The sequence below is a fragment of the Toxorhynchites rutilus genome, chromosome 2 (assembly GCF_029784135.1).
Source record: "Toxorhynchites rutilus septentrionalis strain SRP chromosome 2, ASM2978413v1, whole genome shotgun sequence".
Lineage (NCBI taxonomy): Eukaryota > Metazoa > Arthropoda > Insecta > Diptera > Culicidae > Toxorhynchites > Toxorhynchites rutilus.
The window spans coordinates 318466345-318485728 of record NC_073745.1 but is presented as its reverse complement, the minus strand read 5'-3'; the positions used below and the strand labels follow the sequence as shown (position 1 = coordinate 318485728).

The window sequence follows — 19384 nt, the reverse complement described above, 5'->3', positions numbered from 1 at the left end:
TGTTTCTCCATTATGTTTCAATTATTGCTTGTTTCACATATTGGCTTTTAAATGTCAATTAAACATGATAATAGAAATGACGCGAGTTATTCTCCTTTAATAACGGATAGATCTGCTATGAATTTTGAGTGCTCTTGAGTGGAAAGAGAATGAACGAATTGTTGAAACTAAGAATGGACAAAACAGTAGACATTTTTTTTTCGAATTAAACCGATGAGGTTGGCCACCCTTGACAAATGCTTCTGGATCAAATGGTGCTTGAAATTTGCGAACCGGTTCATCGATTCTCAGTACACAGATGAACATGCGTTACTAAATTTAAACAGAGCCGTTTGATTCTTCAGAGCGGATAAAAAGCCATTCGTTTCGTGTTCTTTCGTGGAAGTCGTTCCATTTTCATTTTGAGCGTTCAAAGTCGCAGCTTATTTGAGAGCCGTGGCTCGTACGCTCCTCATTCAGACGTACCGAATCTAATAAGCAGCTCGTGAGCATTCGCCCATTGTTCGAACGAAATATGCCAAAATACAACGCAGTTGAAATTGATTCAACGGGTTTTCGAAAAAAATATTCTCCGACACGGAAATGAATGATATGAAACACATTGATCCATAATTTATTTTATAAGAGAGAAAGAAAGAGAGAGACTACGATTTTCCTGTCGAAAGACATAATTATTTGCCTACAATGAAATACATTAGTAAATAATTATTTTCATTACCGAATTAGATATGATTTTGTATATCCCAATAATTCAATGGATTTCCAAGATAAATTTATTAGGAGTATAAATACATGAAACATTATTCAACTATTGAGATCGTTGTACATTTCCAGAATTTCGCAGAGACTCGTCTCATGCCCAAATCATTGGTGAAAATCGATCGGGAGGTATGTTCAAAGGTTCGAAAACGAGAGTGTTATACACTAGAGGAACAGAGGAACAGAGTGCGGAGTTCAATTTTTTAAGTGATTTTTGAAATGATGTAACTTTGAGAAAAATCAACACATGAAGATGAAATATACCTCATTTTGAATATCCAACTTTCGAGTTTTGGACGATTTTACGAACACATTTTTATCTGGGTGCCTGTAGATGAAGGGGACGAAAATATCGGGAAGAAATAAATAATCGATTTTTTTTTCAAACCTTTTTTTGGACTGACACAATTTTTGTCTGATGATCTCAATAACAAATCCCATTTTACTTCACATAACTAGTGGTTAGCGTCACACCTAACATGCCGGGGGTTCGGGTTCGATTCCCGTTCTGGTTGGGGAAATTTTTCGTTAGAGAAATTTCCTCGGACTTGCACTGTGGTCACGCGTATTCTACAGCTTGCCACTCAGAATGCATTCAAGGCGTGTTATTTGACATACAAATTTCAACTAAGTACTATTAGAATGACGCAAGTATTACCACGTTGAGACGGCGAAGTTCCTCTAGGAACATTAGTGCCATTTGAGAAGAAGAAGATCAAACATGTCAGTTTTGTGAATGGTTCGATGGTTTGAATGGTTTTTGACGTAGAACTACGTCTTTCAGGAAGGGTGCCAAATCAGAAAACAGGTCTCGTTTTCATGAAATAAAATTAACGTTAATAACTATTTCTATTGTGAACGAATTCTCATGCTTTGCATACCAATTGAATCTCAAATTCTCAAAGATTTGTTTGATATGCTATAAATTACAATTCGCTAATCTTTAAACGGTTTGAATTCATGAAAACTGGAAAAACTTCCTTCTTTCCTATACATTTTTTCTGTCGATTTGTGTGATAACCCTACCCGTATTTCGAATGCTTATAACTCGAACATTTCTTAACAGATCGGAAAGATGTTAGCATCAATTGATAGGAAATATTTCTACGCGTCTATCACAATTAATAAAATATTATTTTTCATGAGATGAACAATTGAATAACTGTAAAATGTCAAGCGTTATCTAAACACCCTAACTGCCAAGTTTTGATTGGCCCGATTTACGGTTTCCCCAACACAGACTTCAAAATCGATGTACCTGTGGAAATCGGCTCTGCAAATATAAATGCAAGTCGGGGGTATTTTTTGGTGTTCAGTACTTTTGTACTCGCTTATCGTTGTGCAGACCGGAATATGTTTCCCTAAAACGTACTTTCAAACTGAGAATCATGGGAAAATCGTCATTTCAGATGCTAGAGGTGAAAGAACTTTCGCGGTTCGAGAACTTCGTAGACATTAGATGTGCAATAATTCCAGAGGGAAACGTAAAATGCAATGATCGCTTGATAATTCTTCCGTTCACATATTTTTGTAGTCCTAGGCATCATATCAAACGTAAAAAGACGTACATCAAATTTATTTGTAACGAAGCACATAATTTATTACAAAAAATTCTATGCATTCTAAAATAATATTCGAAATGGTAAACAAGTGGATTGCATAATATTAGGCTGTAAAAAAAGTCCTGCGGTATTTTTTTTGAATTTTCATTTGTTCATAAAATTAGTTACAATCATCTGTTTTAAGTCAAATGTGCGTCGTTTTGTTCGATGACTTGTTCCCAACGAGATGCCAACTTTATAATACCCCTGTTATAGAAGCTCGCTTCCTTATTGGCAAAAAACTCGGATAGCCAATTTCCACAGGCCTTTTTTGTGGCTAACTTCTGACTACCTAGCTCGTTCGCCATGGACAAAAACAGGTGGTAGTCACTTGGTGCAAGGTCCGGACTATACGGCGGATGCAAAAGAACCTCCCATCCGAGCTCCCGGAGCTTCTGGCGCGTCACCAGAGAAGTGTGTGGCCTGGCGTTGTCCTGATGGAAGACAATGCGGCTTCGACCACGACCGTTTGCGCTTCACGTTGTCGTAAGTGGCCCACTTTTCATCGCCAGTCACCATCCGCTTCAGAAACGGGTCGATTTTGTTGCGATTCAGCAGCAATTCATATGCGTCGATACGGTCAAAGATGTTTTTTTTTTGCGTCAACGTGTGTGGCACCCATACATCGAGCTTCTTTGTGAATCCGACCTCTACATCAGAACGAAAACGTTGAAACCATCGTTGTGCGGTGGAATTGGAAACTGTATCGGGTCCATAAACTGCACAAATTTTATTGGCAGCTTGAGATGCATTTTTGCCTTTGTCATAGTAGTACTGTAAAATATGTCGGATTTTCTCTTTATTTTGCTCCATATTTGCGACACTATAACTCAAGAACGACTTAACCAAACAAAACACTGTCAAGGGCGCGCAAAAATACCTTTCCAACAAGCTATAGTATGACTCGATACAATGAATACAACTAGAACTACGCGCTTACAACGACACCTCGCGGAAATACCGCAGGACTTTTTTGACAGCCTAATATAATTGCGAAGTTCTACGTCGAAAATATGCGGTCGTGTCCTAGTTACAACCCCTTACAATTTTTTTTTATTGAAATCTTATTGAAATGAAGAAGGGATCAAAAACGTAAAACGATTCAAAAACGCATACAATACGCAAGTTATTGTTTTATTTAGTAACCAAAATATGCACTAGAAATAATTTATTCGGCAGAACAACGTTTGCCGGGTCGCCTAGTAGTATGTATAAATTTTGCACATACAAGTTCACATATAAATTGTGTAATCACAATCGTATAAAATATCAATCAAAGTATGCGTCATGTGTATCTAAAACCGTATAAAATGCAAAAACACGATTTTATGTAACATTGCACAATGGTCCAGGAGATGCATTTAAGCGGAAATTAGCATTTAGAGCTCGGCAGTTATTCTCTAGACAAAAACTGTCTCCGACAAAGCTGTTACACATAATAGAGCGCTCATTTTTGCGTTATCAAAAATAGGGTGACCAAAATTTTCGATGAAAAATTAAAAAATCTAACTTTCTTATCTCTATAGATAGAGATAAACATAGTTCGACAATGTTGTAGTCCCAGTTATTTGAGACATCTTTGTAGAACAAAGTTTCTTTCTATCTCTTGAAAAAACCGATTTAGCGCCTTTTTTCTAAGTTGCGTTCGGGTCACCATGATAAAAACTGCTTTTTTTTTTGCTCTAAATTTTATATGGGGAAGTGGGGGCATAGTGGTCACTCTAAGGAATATGCCCATTTCCAGCGTCCACATAACGCTACAATTCCTGCTTTTCTCAGAATATTATAGTTCAACTAACTGTTATTCAAGATAGCATACGGCTTTTACTATAAAAATTCAAAAAAGTACATTTTTCATCATTAGAAAAAAAGGTGAAAATCGAAAGTGGTCACTCGCACATATCAAGCTAAATGTAATAGATGTTACATACATGTTACATGCATACAAAATGTTCACCACCTCGAATAAACACCCTATACAAAATATCAGCTCAATCGGACTTAAGGGAGAGTGGCGCAAAGCGGTCAAAGTTTGAGTTTTTTGAAAATCGAAGAATCACCCAAAGGGGGGAGTAAAGCAAATCGTTCTAGAATTTTTTTTATGCCAAATATCCTAAAATTGCATGAAACGTCGAGATCTAGTGTCATCTCGAAATTTTTTTTAGTGTCAAAAATCGACACTGGTACTTTTTTTTCCGAACTACGAGACGAAACATCTGGTTTTGTGTGTCAATAAAAATAGTTATCTTTCATTCGGAACTTGCTGCGAAATGTTGATTTGCAAGATAATATACCCTATGCAAAACATTAGCTCATTCGAACTTCATTTATTGGTGTCGCAGACGTATTTCCGGTGATTTATCGGTTTAAAAAAAAATTATGCGAAATGTCTTAAATTTGAATACCACGTCGAGATTCTCTGAATGTCGATTTTTGACAAAAAAATTTTTTCGAGATGACACCAGATCTTAGATCTGTCTTTTTTGAAAAAATACTTGGGAATGTTCAATTTACATGGTAAATATTAGATGTGCAACGTAAGAAGTTGGTCAGATTAGTGATATACGTAGAATTGAAAGGAATGGCAAAAAGTATTCTATTGACGGAAGAGGGGCGGAAAATAATAAAGATATTCAGTGAACAAAAGTTTTCTAATCGCTCGATCGTAACAAAAATTGGTCGATCTGAGAAAGTGGTACGGAATTTCTTTAAATAGTGCCTGAAATATGGGATATAACGACCAACAAATGGGAACACCAAAGTTACTTTGCGTCTTAAAGGTCGAATAAGACACGAAGCAACCAGGAAACGATGTCCTGCTCATACATTAAGGCAGAATCGGTTGTTCCAGTAACGATGAGGCATATTGCGCACATCTTGAATGAGTCACCAAACATCATGTGGAAGAAACCTCAAGGGAAGCCAAAACTGACCGCCACCCATAAGCAGAACCATCTCATTTTCACCCGGCAATACATGGAATGGAAACTAGAATGGAGAAATGATGTATTTTCCGGCGACAAAATTCAATTTGGATGGTCCGGACAGTTGCTATTGGTACAATTTAAATCAACGGCATGTCGTGAGATCGAAGCGAAACTTTGGGGGCGGAAGTTTGACAGTGTGGGGAGCCGTTTCCTATCACAGAAAACTTCCCATTTGTTTCATTTTCACCCGAATGAACTCCGAAAAGTATTTTCAATTACTGGAGAACGTTTTGATTGGCCATATTGAGAATAACGCTACCGCGGATATCGTTTTTTCAGCAGGATGATGCATAGATCCACGTTTCCAAGCAATCGAGGGCATGGTTTGCCGAGAAGAACATTCCGCTTCTTGAATGACCTGCTGGCAGTCGATTACAATCCCATAGAGAACCTATGGAGAATCTTGGCCGAGATGGTCTATGTAAACGGATGACAACAATTTGACAACATTTCCAGCCTCAAGGCAGTAATTCAGGAGTGTTGGTCTATAATCAATATGGCAGCTGTCTGACTCGATGCCAAAACGAGTTTTCAAAGTGATCCGAAATACCGATTAGACTCGAAATTTCCCGCACAAATTTTCTTTTATTGAAATTTTAGGATGCGGCTAAACGAATGTCCACCCTGATTCCACATATTTAAATTACTTAGAAAACAAAAAGTGAATTTATACTTTTTTTAAGAATGAATTCGATGAAAATAAACAATAATAGTCTTTTATGAACAAAACTGTACAAAAAATTGACTTATTATCAAAAATATAGAAAAAAAATAGGGTGCGGCTAACCGAATGTCCACCACTGTAGTACACCTAATAATCATCGTTTTATGTCAATGTTTTAATTTATTACACTTCAAGCTTTTTTTATTTATTTCTAATTTAGTTCGATACAGTCGTAAATCCTCTTTTAAGACTTGAATACACAAATTTTGTTGCTTTGATTTACGTGAATTGCTTTTAGTTTTACTATACATTTCGGGATTTGCCAAGTAACTGCGTTCAATTTGATGGGATTGACCAAATCGACGAGCGATTTCCCTAATGTGGTGCAATTTTTGTTTCCAATGTGTAAAATGAAAAGAAAAATGTCTTGAACCTTCGACTTCAGATTGAATGTCATCTTCGTATGCTTAAAGTCGGCTCATTTGACCATATGACCATATGACCATATGAAGCCCGCCCAGACGTCGGCTCGCATCTGCTTAGACTCTTTCATCTGACCGCTAATTGCGTCAATACCTCAATCAATTTGTCACATTATAGTTTTAGTCATCGAATTACCTCCCGACAGAGGCTGCTCGACATTTAGGTGAGGAACTCCCGACAATCCATCAGACTAGAGCGCAAACAGCGCAAAAAAAGCTCATTTTAGGATGTTTGGTCACACTTGGCGACGAAATCGCATCAACAAGATCCACATCCACACATAGAGCGTGTCATGCGTGGCTTTCAATTTCCCGTAGATAATTAAAAGAAACATCTCATTTCCTCTTGTCACTCATTATCTGCGATGTGCGATGTGCGACTTGCGAGAAAAGAGTTGACGAAATGTCACACCGGGGGGAACATACGATGTGATGCCGGTAAAGTGTTCAGCAAACAAAACAAAGCAATAACGTAACAACTCTGAGGAGGAGCGAGAAAAAAAAACATACATTCCGAACAACATTACAAATGCGAGTAATTACCTCGGCAGGACAAAATGTCTGTTCCGAAATTATGGTCCCATAAATTAGCAGGTTTCTTTTATTTCTGTGCGGATTGCGGCCGACCGTCTGACCGCTGCCGTGTCATAACTGCATTTGACCGCGTGCGTTCTGCCGCCAAAGCAAATTATGACAATTTTGATCACGCTCTCGAGCGATTCCACGAGGTGATGAGGGTGAAATGTTGGCCACCTTTCTCTCAATTAGACCACCTCAACCGGGTTAGTTCAAAGCTGTAAATTACGGGAAGGGAGGCCTTTTTCGGCAAGATGGTGTTGGAAACTTGATTATTCGTCGCCGTATTGGATGATATTCTACACACCGGGATATTACTCCGATTGGTGGTATTTTCGTAGAGAGGACCTTCGCACCATCACCTGCATGTTCTTGTTCATTGGTTCATTACCATTTAACATGCGAGATGATTGTCCTTGCGCAACGTTTCCCCTCCTGCCTCTCATTTTGTAAATTAACACAAATTATGCGTGATTCGCCTTCATGAGGCTATGGATTAGAATCCGTTACTTCTAGAGGTCGGAATGTGTGATAAATAGGACAAAGTGGACGGTTTGAAACTTCTGTTCGCCACATCAGTTCCTAACGAGCAGAATATCCTAATTCAATCAAACTGCTTCCTTTCATTAAGTTTTGCTGTGATAAATCCATGTTTACACACCCGTTTGAGTCTAACTCGTTTTTAATGGCCTACACAACTAGTTTACATTGGCGCCTAGCGGACGATTAAAATCAGATCAACAAGGTGCGACTGCCGACGCCTGCATTCATACAGTTCGGTTCTCTACTGTCATGTTCTGTTTCAATTGTTTCGATGATTAATGAGGTTAAGTCGTGCCTTGGTAAAATCTGTGCCTTCCTATTATTACAGTCCACTTGGTCCACCTTTCGGATAAACGTGATCTTTCCCTCTAAATGATTCCGAAGCATGTGTGTGGTTTTAGAAAAACAAAAAAAAAACAATTTACCGCCACCGCTACTAAAATTCGTCGTTGCGTTCCACTGGACCCACCTCAAGGAAGTGAATTGAAAAGAAGCTCACCGAGAATGTGAATATGAATGTCGAAATGGACGGCGCCAATGCCCCGCGACCTATAACGAGAACGAATTAATGATATAATTTTCGTTTTGTTCTTCCAACGCTCCCGAGGCGACCCCCGGCTAGGACCGTGGAGCCAGTGGTGCTGGTTTTTGTTTCCATTTTTTATTTTTATTTTGTTTCTACTTTGTTTTTATTATTCTCAATGTATGACCTAACGATTTTTTTTCAACGGATTATATTTTTTGGATAATTTTGAACAATTTTTCTGCTATGTTATATTTTTTGTTTTTCAATTTGTATTTGTCTCTATCATGATCTGGATGATGATGAACTATTTTTATTTTTATTTTGTCGTTTTTCTAGTTGTATTAGTTAAAAAAATGAAAGTCGTCTACAAAAGATTGAGCGTTGCGCGCGTTACGCAGATATAAAGGATATTAAATTGAAAGTTTTTAAGTGCCGGTCTAGAAATTTTTCGTAATGGAAATTTTCTTTCAATGCTGAGAAAAAGAACTTTTCTTGCTCAAACCGCTGTAGGAGAAGGAGACGGGACCATCGTCATCATCATCACTTATGAAAAATTTCATCCTAAATCAAATAACCGGACGGGCTGTTTTGAAACTTTGTACATATCGTGATATGAGTAATCTAAGTTTATGTTTTTTCATGCGGGCGTTTCCGAAGTTATTCAAGTTTTAACGTAGGACTTCAATGTTTAACGGGAGGGTATATATATATATATATATATATATATATATATATATATGTATATATATATATATATATATATATATATATATATATATATATATATATATATATATCCAAGCTGATCCGGCAAACGTTGTTCTGCCATGTAAATTACTTCTAGTGAATATTTTGGTTGTTGAATAAAACATAACTAATTGTATTGTAAGTGTGTTTAAATGTTTTAACGATCCTTAAAATTAATCGATTGTGATCGATGAAGGATAGATTCCACGTGAATATCGAGCTGATACGTGAAGGTTTGACCGTGTATATTGCATTGGACCGTGGGAAAATGGATTTCCCGAACCCGAGTGTGATGTGGAGATGGAGATGAGATCAATGATATCCAGAAAATGGAGCGGTTTAGACGATGACCACCAACAAAAATTGAACAAAAAACAAAAAAAAAACATTTTCATTTCATCACATCATTTTCGTTCATGCATTCTGAAACCAAAGATACGTCAGACAACTTCATTGGAGCTGATGTACAGGCCAATTCGGTACCTCATTATTTCGTCGAAGTGATTCAATCAAGGAGTATTCACATCGGCATTCTGAATTCGAAACACATCCATATTGTTTCCTTTTTCCTCAGACTTGCAAATGTATTTATTGCTCTTCACCGAACTGCAGAGCTTGACATTAATTTGAACATTGAATGTTTGCTCAGCTGAGGTGAATATGGTACTACCCAACGATTTGCGATGTCAATGATATTTGTTGATATTTTACCATTTGCGCTTCACAGAAATAGTTCAATGTCGAATTGCATGGCAAAGCTGATTGCGATTCGTTCGGGTAGTTCTGATTCGATCGGATTTTATAATACAGGAGGAAAGTTGATCAGTAGATAGATCTAGAATTTCCGAGGAAATTACTCTATCCTTTTGCTCAGAGCGTATTTTGTCGACTAATCAAACTAAAAAATTGCGTATAAGGCAATCCTCGCTTTTGTCATTCAACCGAATACATCCAGCAACATTTTTTTTTATCCCTTTTGTTTATTTTAGGCTCGTTAGCATTTTAGCTGTAACAGAGCCGAATTTTAATCGTGTACATGTCACATATTTATCATATCTATAGTTAGCACATTACACAGTTGCCATTTTTCGGCGTTAGAATATTCCCTTCTATACCATTGCAAATGGTACATATTTACACAGTAGCCATTTAGGCGAAAGAGTTTTCTATTTGTTCTTCCATTATCCACAGTTAAGACTGGACAGCGGAGACAGTCGTTGATCCATTGTTGAGTTATTTATAGAACAGCAGCCCGATATTTCTGCAGAGCAGAGCAGTTGTATGGATGAATCGATCTTATTTCGACCGTGATCTCCATCGCTGATGATTGTTGCTTGGACGTAGCTATTCTGTAACAACACAAAGATGGTCAATGAGGGCCCTGAGTTTTGAACTCACGATCGATCGCTTACTAAGCGAACGCGCAACCAATGTGGCTACGGAGACCCCCTATCCAGCAACATGTTGGAAGACATACGTGTAATGTTGTAATAGAGCTCATTAAACACTGCATTTCTTTTGTTTGAACACACGTGCACATGTTTGAACAAAGGCTGTGTAGGTGTTGCCCATGATAGCGTCTCGCAAGTGAATGTATTCTTCCTCGAACCGCTTCTGTTGAATGTGTTATAGGAAAAGCTAACGTTCGCTTTTTACCTTTGCGAATATGTTAACCATGGATTATTGGCACAGCTCAAGACATCGTAGAATGAAGTTGTTCTGACTGCGTCAATTCATCACTCGACACACATAAGACTCCATTGAGCGCTTTTTTTTCTTTTGTTTCGTCTCCTCCAACCAAATGTTCAAAAATATTAACTCAAAATGAGTAATGATGTTCTTAATGATTGATGTAGCTGTGGCGCATTGGATCTACACACGTGCTCTCCAGTCGGTTTTTTATCAGAATTGACGACAATAGTGTGATTGTTATTCTGCATTCCGAGCATGTGTGTGATTAGAATAATTTCAATAATTCATTTTGCTCATCTAAAAAAGCTTCCAGCTTGTTGGCGATGTGCTTAGCTTTAGTCGAATAAAGTTTACTTGCGTAAGTGTGGGGTGAAAATTCGATGAAGAGGACGAAGTGCCATCTGGCATTTAACAACGTAAGTAAATTCGTCCTGTTTAAAAAACGAACGACGGATCAACTATTTGGTATTGTTCATATTGTTTGTACAGAAATATATATATCGTGATTAAAAATAAGAGATAGGGGTAAAAATTGGTCATATATGGTTATATGTATTAAGCCAAATTTATGAAAAAAATACAAAAACAAAATTATTCAGATTTTTTTTTGCACAGGTAGGGTGGTCGGTATTAAATATAAAGAAATCGGTATTCTAGCGGGATCATACATAGTTTACGACCTATTCTCATGCCTACCAAGTTTTTTGAGTAAAATATAATTAAAATCGATTAGCACGAGTAATCATCAAACCGCGCCGTCAAAAACGAACACCTTAGGGGCTGTCCACTTCCACGTGGACAGAAGAAGCATGACTGTAGAACCCCCCCCTCCTCCCTTGACATGCGTGGATGTTTACTATACCCCTCTCCTCGTTGTCCGTGTGGACAATCTTCTTTTTTTCTTCTCGACCATTCGACATTGAGTATGAGGCTTATAAGGTTATTCTAGTTTCAATTTGATTATAGTTTGAACCAAATGATTCGTGAAAAAAATCAAAGATTAATCAATATCTCTTGTGAAAAAAATGAAATCCTCCCCATGAGTAAACTCTTTTTTTTCTATTCTTTGATTTTTACAATTCTTCAGTACTTTACAATTTTCTGAGAGTCTCACCTAAATTACACGTTTTCCGTTTGTAGAATATATTTAAAATTACACCTTTTTGTAAATCAGCTTTGTTCTCCCCTTAAAAATGTTTTTTTTTATTTCTTCTGGTACTAGTTCACTTAGAAGGAAAAATTATAATAAGGAAATCTCTGTTTGATTTTCCTTATTCCTGACAAAAATTGTGAGTTATATATTCTGCCCATGTTTATGTCAACCAAATGTTTTAAATTTTAACAGACATTTTATTCTATATATGTTTGTTTGTGTTTCATGAATTTTAAGTGCACAATTATTTTTCCTCCATAAAATTGAGCAGAAAAGTCCTTTTGGAACCCCCCAAAGCAAGCCCTTCCCTTAATGATTATTGTACAATTCATCGGTAAGTCGTTGCCAGTAAAACCCTGCCAGAACTATTGGCTAAAATATTTGGTGATCAATATTAATAAAATCACATCTGATACGAGGGTCACTATTTATATTTCGGGAATAGGAACAAAAACAAATAGTTAAGCTGCGAATATATTTTTATTGTTTTTCAAAGTACTCGCCACGATGATCGATACACTTTTGCATGCGCTTAAACCAATTTTCAAAGCATTTATTCCAATCGATACGAGCCTTTTTTTTTGAGCGATTGTCAAATTATGTGGGATCCAACGTGAACATAATTTTCGCACAACTAAGTGTTCATGTAAAATCGCATATATGCTGGTGGAACTAATGCTTAGGGATGCCTCAATCTCACAATAGGTTACATGACGATCTTGCTTAATCATTTCGTGCACAGCATCGATGTTTTCTGGCACTACAGTCGATTTTGGACGACCTTCACGAAACTCGTCGGACAGCGAACTACGACCACGATTGAATTCACTATACCAGCGATACACAGTGGTTTTTGATGGAGCTTCATCGCCAAAAGTCAAATTAAGTTGATTGACGCACTCTTGTTGTGATAATCCACGTCGAAAGTCGTAAAAAATCATCGCACGAAAATGTTCACGATTCAGTTCCATTTTATTGCCGAGACCAAACTTTCAACTAAATATAAAATAACAAATAGCGTCCGTATGACAAAATGTTCTGAGTACGTATATAGTCAAAAATGTCAAACTTTACGATGGAACCGTCAGATGGACTCACATGACATCAGTGTTACCAATTCCCGAAATATAAATAGTGACCCTCGTATATTCATGTTTATTCAAGGAACTGTACAAAGGAATGGGTTCAGATCCAAGGTACTTCAAGATCTAACAAGATCCAAATGTTTTGCAAATCTAAGGAAAAAAATATTTCTTTGTAAATCTAACGTAATCTAAATCTGCGTCTAACAGAAAACTGACCATCTGATTTCGCAAAAATTGATGCTTTAGGACTCGCGAACCAATCCAAAACAATCTTCTAGCATTTTTGAAAAATATAGATATGCAAATACAAAGATCAGAAATTGGTGCCGAAAGATCAGTTCTGAATATATTATCATGATCGAGATGCTCTGCTGTATGACTGATGCTCTATTCGGATAATGAATCGGAGATCATTGCTGATCGGACTACCTCGATAAGCTTATTGTGCATTATTTCCCGGACGGTTACTCGTATTCTTCTCCATTTAATGTTACTAGTCTGCTTGATCAGTTGCAGTATGAATATATGAACATGGTTTTTGGTCTGTTCGATAAAAAATAGTTGAAATAGTTTTGGTGAGCCTTGTATGTATGAGTTATTGCATAAAGTCACATTGCAAGCACTGAAGATGCTCATTCCGTTCGCTTCTACGATCCACTGCAAGAGCTGATTCTCAACTCTTATTCAGATAATGACCAAAGCAAGAAACCAGCTGGACGATAAACACGTTATCGAGTACGTTAATTTGCATTGCTGTAGATGCCAAATCGGATTGCAGAATGCAAAATTACGTTTCATTCATTCATTCAATTGCCATCGGATTCAAGAATAAGGGTGGATATTTAAGAATGTTGACCTACGCACATTTATTTACTAGTGCAACTGAATGGACACACCCAGCAGCTTTTCTCGCAAACATTTGAAAATTCATGAAAATGCAGAACAGAATTCATTTTTTTTCTGAAAATATATGGATGTATCAATTAAAATATTTATTTTACGTGTCCACGTGGACATCATACATGTACTCTCCCCCCTCACAATGGACGAGCGTGGACATTCTTCGTATTGTACAATTCTTCGTATTGCACGGTACGAATTTGATTGGATTCGAATTGTTTTGTTCATATGTTATTCTACAACTGTTTGTTTTATCCCAATGCAGCAGAATCCAAGATATTGATTCGGATAATGGTATCGTATTTTATATTGCATTATAATTCAAAATTTTGCATTTCATAAGCGCAGTCGAAGATTCCTTATGTTTGTTACAGACTTCCTATGCGGTGTCTACACTCAAAAATAATTTTCAGCACATGTTTTGTCATCCCGATTTATTACATTATATGAGCCTAAAAATATCAGAAATGTCATGACTCTCAAATACTGGTAAAGCATTTTTATAATGTCTGCAAGTACATATAGCCTGCTTGGCGAAGAATCCGGCCCTGAACGAGTAGATACATCTCATCATCGAAATTACGTAACGCAATAGGAGAGAGATAACCACTATCATCGCACAATCATCAGTTGCCGCTAATTCGCATTAGCAGCAGTGAGGTCGATCGGAGAGAGATAAAAATCCTCGGCTTATCTCAACGAGAAAACATCGCAAAGCCCAATCGATAGGTCCTGGTGAATTCGTATCGAACGATAGAGTTGGGTTGACTTAGCACCGCCAAACCAACCACACGGAACTCAGGACCCAGGCTCACCAAACAAGTTTATTCCTTTATTTTTTAATTGTTCTTCATTGTAAATTTGTGCTTAATGTTAGATGAAAAATAGAATGTTAATTATGAAAATAAATAGTTTGTGAATTATACGTAATATTTTGAATGTAATAAAAAGTGTGGAAAAGTCCTGTTATCAATCCCCATCTATGTGAGGGAGAAGCCATCGGAATATCGAAGGAAGGACCCACAACTCCCCCACATATAATATATATGCTATAGCAATATAAGATCAATATGAGCGAGCGAAACAACAGACACATTGCAATTAAGCACGCATTAAAACTGTTCGCATACTTTGCCACATATACGGCCCAGACGTATAAAGATGAATCTATATCTCCATGCTCTTCATTTCACACATAGAAAACATTTTCTAACTTCATTTTATAATGAGGTGTAATATTATCACGTATTTATGCAACAGCACACCCCAGCAAACATTACATCGTATGAATAGCCATAAATGGAGGCGATATACATACATCGAAGATACATTTGGATGATGCACATAACTGGCATTTGCACGCAAAAGTGGAGATGATATATTGGGTTGGGGAAAAATAAATGTCGTATACTGTTAATATATGGCAACACTTAAACATATCTTCTGTTGTACTTTTCGCATCGAGTCATACTATACGGCTATTTAAATTTAAATCTGTGCTACAAGTGTCGTTTTGACAGTGTTGTGATTGTCCTTTTCAGTCTCAAGTTTTAGCTCGTCAAAGATGGAGTCCACCAAGCAAGAAATTCGTCATATTTTACGTTTTTACTACCTGCGAGGTAAAACTGCAACGAAGGCGACCAAAAAAATTCGTGTAGTTTATGGACCCGATACTGTAACGATTCGCACAGCACAGCGTTGGTTTGATCGATTTCGTTCTGGTGTAGTGGCTGTCGAAGATACACCCCGTACTGGTAGGCCAATCGTCGTGGAAACCGATAAAATCGTTGGAATCATCCTAGTAGACCGACTGTGAGCACTCGCTCGATTGGCCAGGAACTGGGTGTAGACCATAAAACCATTTGGAACCATTTGCAGAAGATTGGATTCCAAAAAAAGCTGGATGTATGAGTGCCACACGAGTTCACGCAAAAAAATCTTCTAGATAGAATCAACGCTTATAAGGGGGGGATAATGAAGTTGCCTTCTAAATGGCAACAAGTTTGCGAACAAAACGGCTTAAATTGGATAATTTTAAGTATGTTAAATAAAGCGTCAAATTTCGATCAGAAATACGACATTTCTTTTTCCCCCACCCTATACTATATGCCATATTTTTTACGCATATAGCGCCGTATACAACGATGCCTCTTACACTGATATGCGATTTGACCCGACGTATGCTTATCGCGATACTAGGATGATCGTATCGATATACGACTTAATTTATCAATGATACAGAAAATCCTGCTCATGCATTTTAAACGATTTCGGATTCACATGATGCATCTTTTGATTGATATTTTATACCATTGTAATTTGATACGAATTTATGCGACCTAGCATGTGCAAAAGTTATACGATTTAATGTGTGCTGGGTAGCTATGTGGATGGCGTAGTCGTGTATAACAGCCTTGCAGTCTAGTCGGCCTCGGTTCGATCCCCGTTGACATCGTTTGGCCTTTTTTTTTGGGTACAATCCCAAAAGAGATGAAAAAGGAAAAAAAATCAAACAAACATTTCAAAGCAGATGCTTTTATTTGGTTCTTTCACCCTTCAGCTCACGAAAACGTTTTTTTTTCTGCCGAAGAAGAAATGTTTTCTGCCAACGCTAGCTTGGGTGTAGTGACATAATTTAGAGCTGAATATGACAGCAGGGTTGTCCAATGTAGAAACATCTTTTCGTGCTATATGAAGACAAATGATCTGGTACTTCTCGTAATTGACAAGGAGGAAGTCGAAGTAATCAGTTTGTTTTACATTATGATGTGCATTTTCTTTCGTATAGTTCAGAAATTTCGAATATTCCCATGAATGCATTGTTTATCGAGATAGAATGATGTAATTTTGCAGCAATCTATTCGTCCACCCAGTTCGCAGTTTTTTAAATGTGAACGTATGGAATGAATTCCGGTGAGAAATCAACATGGCTCGTTCTCGCTCGGACACGCTACGTAACATTCAGAACAAGATTTTAGAATAAATCTAGAGCCGTTGAAAATGAAGTGGTGGAGATAAGTCGTTTGATTAATTGAAATTGATGTTCTAAATGTTTTTGAGAGGTAAAGCGGTCCATAGACGTTCAATATTATTGATCAATAATATTAAATATTTTGGCAATATTGAAGCCCCTAGACGAACAATTATATTGCACAAACCAAAATATGGCGCCATAATATCCTAAACTGGAAAAAATAATGTTATGTAACTTTTTCTTAACATACTTCTTCGCCATTATCTTTGCTTCTTGGGAATCTCAAGGAATTAACTCGCCAGCACATAGGGTATAAAAGATTATCTCAAAAGTGTATTGGAACAGCATCCGTAATCGTCCGACATACGCCCGATATTTGAGCATTACAATTTCATTATTCTTAGATTGATGTGTAATTTATGTACAATATAACACTTAGACTTAGTGACTTAGAGATGTCATCGGAAACTATTTGGGCTGAGAAAAACCCAAAAGAGGAGTGTAACTCTTTCATAAAAAAACAAAAGCAGGATTAAGTCTTGGATTAAGCCCTGAGGAACACCTGATTCAATATAGTAGAGCGAAAACGATATTTTATTATAGAAGACCAGTTTATAATGTGACATTCTTTATTTTGTTTTTATTCACTTTCTTTATTTCTGTACTATAGTGACATTCAACTCTTTTGGTTGGCTCGTCACTTTTACTTCCATTTTTGGAAGAATGTTGGGAGTGAGAATTGAATTTGTGACCTGCAGCGTTAGAGGTATGCATGTTACTACTACGCCAGATCGACTACACACCTTATTTTTCTTTTTGTTAACGGAGACTTTAAGTCTTTCGATTCATTCGCCTCCGATATGACACTCAATCGAAGGATTAGACGAAATTAATCAAAAGCAAAAAAAAAAATGCTTTACCTGTCCTTCACACCAACTATGTCCATAGCACTACTGTGTGACTACTAATGTAAAAGATTGATATATAATCTTCGCATTCTTCCCAGTCCCTGGGTGGATTAAAGTAGAAATTATAGTATTGAATAAACGTTTGAATGAGCATAACTCTTTGTTGTTCGACTTTTTGGTCTATTTCAATTTCAATTTCAACATTTAACAGTATATTGAACGCAGTTCAATTTCGAGAAACATTTCCAACGATACAATCGATGTTCTTCTCAACCTGTCCATATTACCCCATCTTCGCTATTTGCTGTAGCATTGTTTCGATTCAGATTCTCACAATATATTCATTCTCTAAGAATTACTCGATGAAAGAAAAACTAAATTAAGGCTAAAGATAAAAGCCTTATATTATATTCAATCATAATTCGATAATTCGATGGCATCACTGTTTCTGCCCTCATCCCAAAAACCCGTGAGATCGTTTGCGTTTCGTCTTCTGACGCCAAGGCATGAGGTTCTTTTTCCTCTGTGTTTGCTTCCACCAGCTCATTTCGCTCTCTTACGGCGAAGACGGCTGCTGCCTGAGGATCTCGAATAAATGACTGTGAAATTCTCATTTCCACGGCTCATCAGCCAGACTGGTTCCAGGAGCCAAGCACTAAATCGACGCGACGTTGGGATCGTTTTTTTTTGGTCTGACTGATGCTATACGTACTTTTGGGAGCTTTCGAATGATTTGTGAGCTGTAGATGAATACGTTACGGTAACGGATAAGCGAGCCCCAATTAATTCGAACTAGGCGTGACTATTGTCGAAATTTAATCAATGTTTTTTCCTCATTTTATCATAGATCCTTTCCCATCGATGCTACCGGTTCCGGTGCCTCCGATGCACGCCATGGCTCTACCCCCGAGGTATTCCCTTCCCGGCGTGGAAATAAAACTTCAGAACAAGGAACTGTGGCGGGAGTTCCACAAGATCGGTACCGAAATGATAATCACAAAGTGTGGAAGGTAAGTGTTTTCACGACCTTTGTCTCTATTCTATAAACATTCCACAAGATCCGCCATATAAAGCATCATAAACCAGCCAAACCCAACCTATAAACCAATTCCGGATCCCATCAAAACTCTCCGCAACAACCCATTGTCGGCTTCCGTACCCGCAGTGGTCTCTTTAGACACGCCGAATGGGAGAAAACTCATGTCCCACACATTATAGCTTTGTCGCCTGATAAGAATGCCCATCATTCGTCATAGCCACACAAAAGCTGGCCGCCCTAAGGACGACATTCAAGCCTCTGAGCGAACGGGCAATGAGCCTCTGAATGTTTATGGGTCCGAAAAAGATCAAGAGAAGACAAACAGCCTCACCTTGGTTGGCATCGTCGTTTCGTGCGGTTGGCTCTCTCCCTCGTGAAATATTTGGGCGCCAGCCCAAGATGCCACATGCTGTTCCGGGGGTGCCTCGCGTCTCGCTGCTAGAGACAAATCCCGAGGAAATAAAATAACACGGGATGTTTATTTCGCTCGGGTTCTCTCCGGTTGTTTTGTCGCTGTGTGTTTCAATTCCACATTGTGTTTACTTCGTACGGTTTTTTTGTTGGGTCCATTTACTACCTTTGCTGTGGCTGCGGGAACAGAATCCAAGTTTCCGAGTTTATGATCGTGCCGAGCTAGTCCTGATCTTATCATCTTGGTTATCCCGAAGTCAAGTGGATTGGCTGTCGTTCGATCGGTTGTCATAAGTCAATCATCGATCGTTGTTGCTTCGGGTTGGTGGTTTTTTTG

General features: G+C 37.7%; 1 protein-coding gene across 1 annotated transcript in view; it reads left to right on the top strand.

Moving 5' to 3' along the window:
• Positions 1-19384, top strand: part of LOC129770987 (T-box transcription factor TBX6-like) — a 100614-nt gene that overhangs the window by 18537 nt on the left and 62693 nt on the right. Inside the window, exon 2 of the mRNA XM_055774207.1 lies at positions 18445-18607. Coding sequence (XP_055630182.1) covers positions 18445-18607 — 163 coding nt within the window. The remainder of the gene's footprint in view (positions 1-18444; positions 18608-19384) is intronic.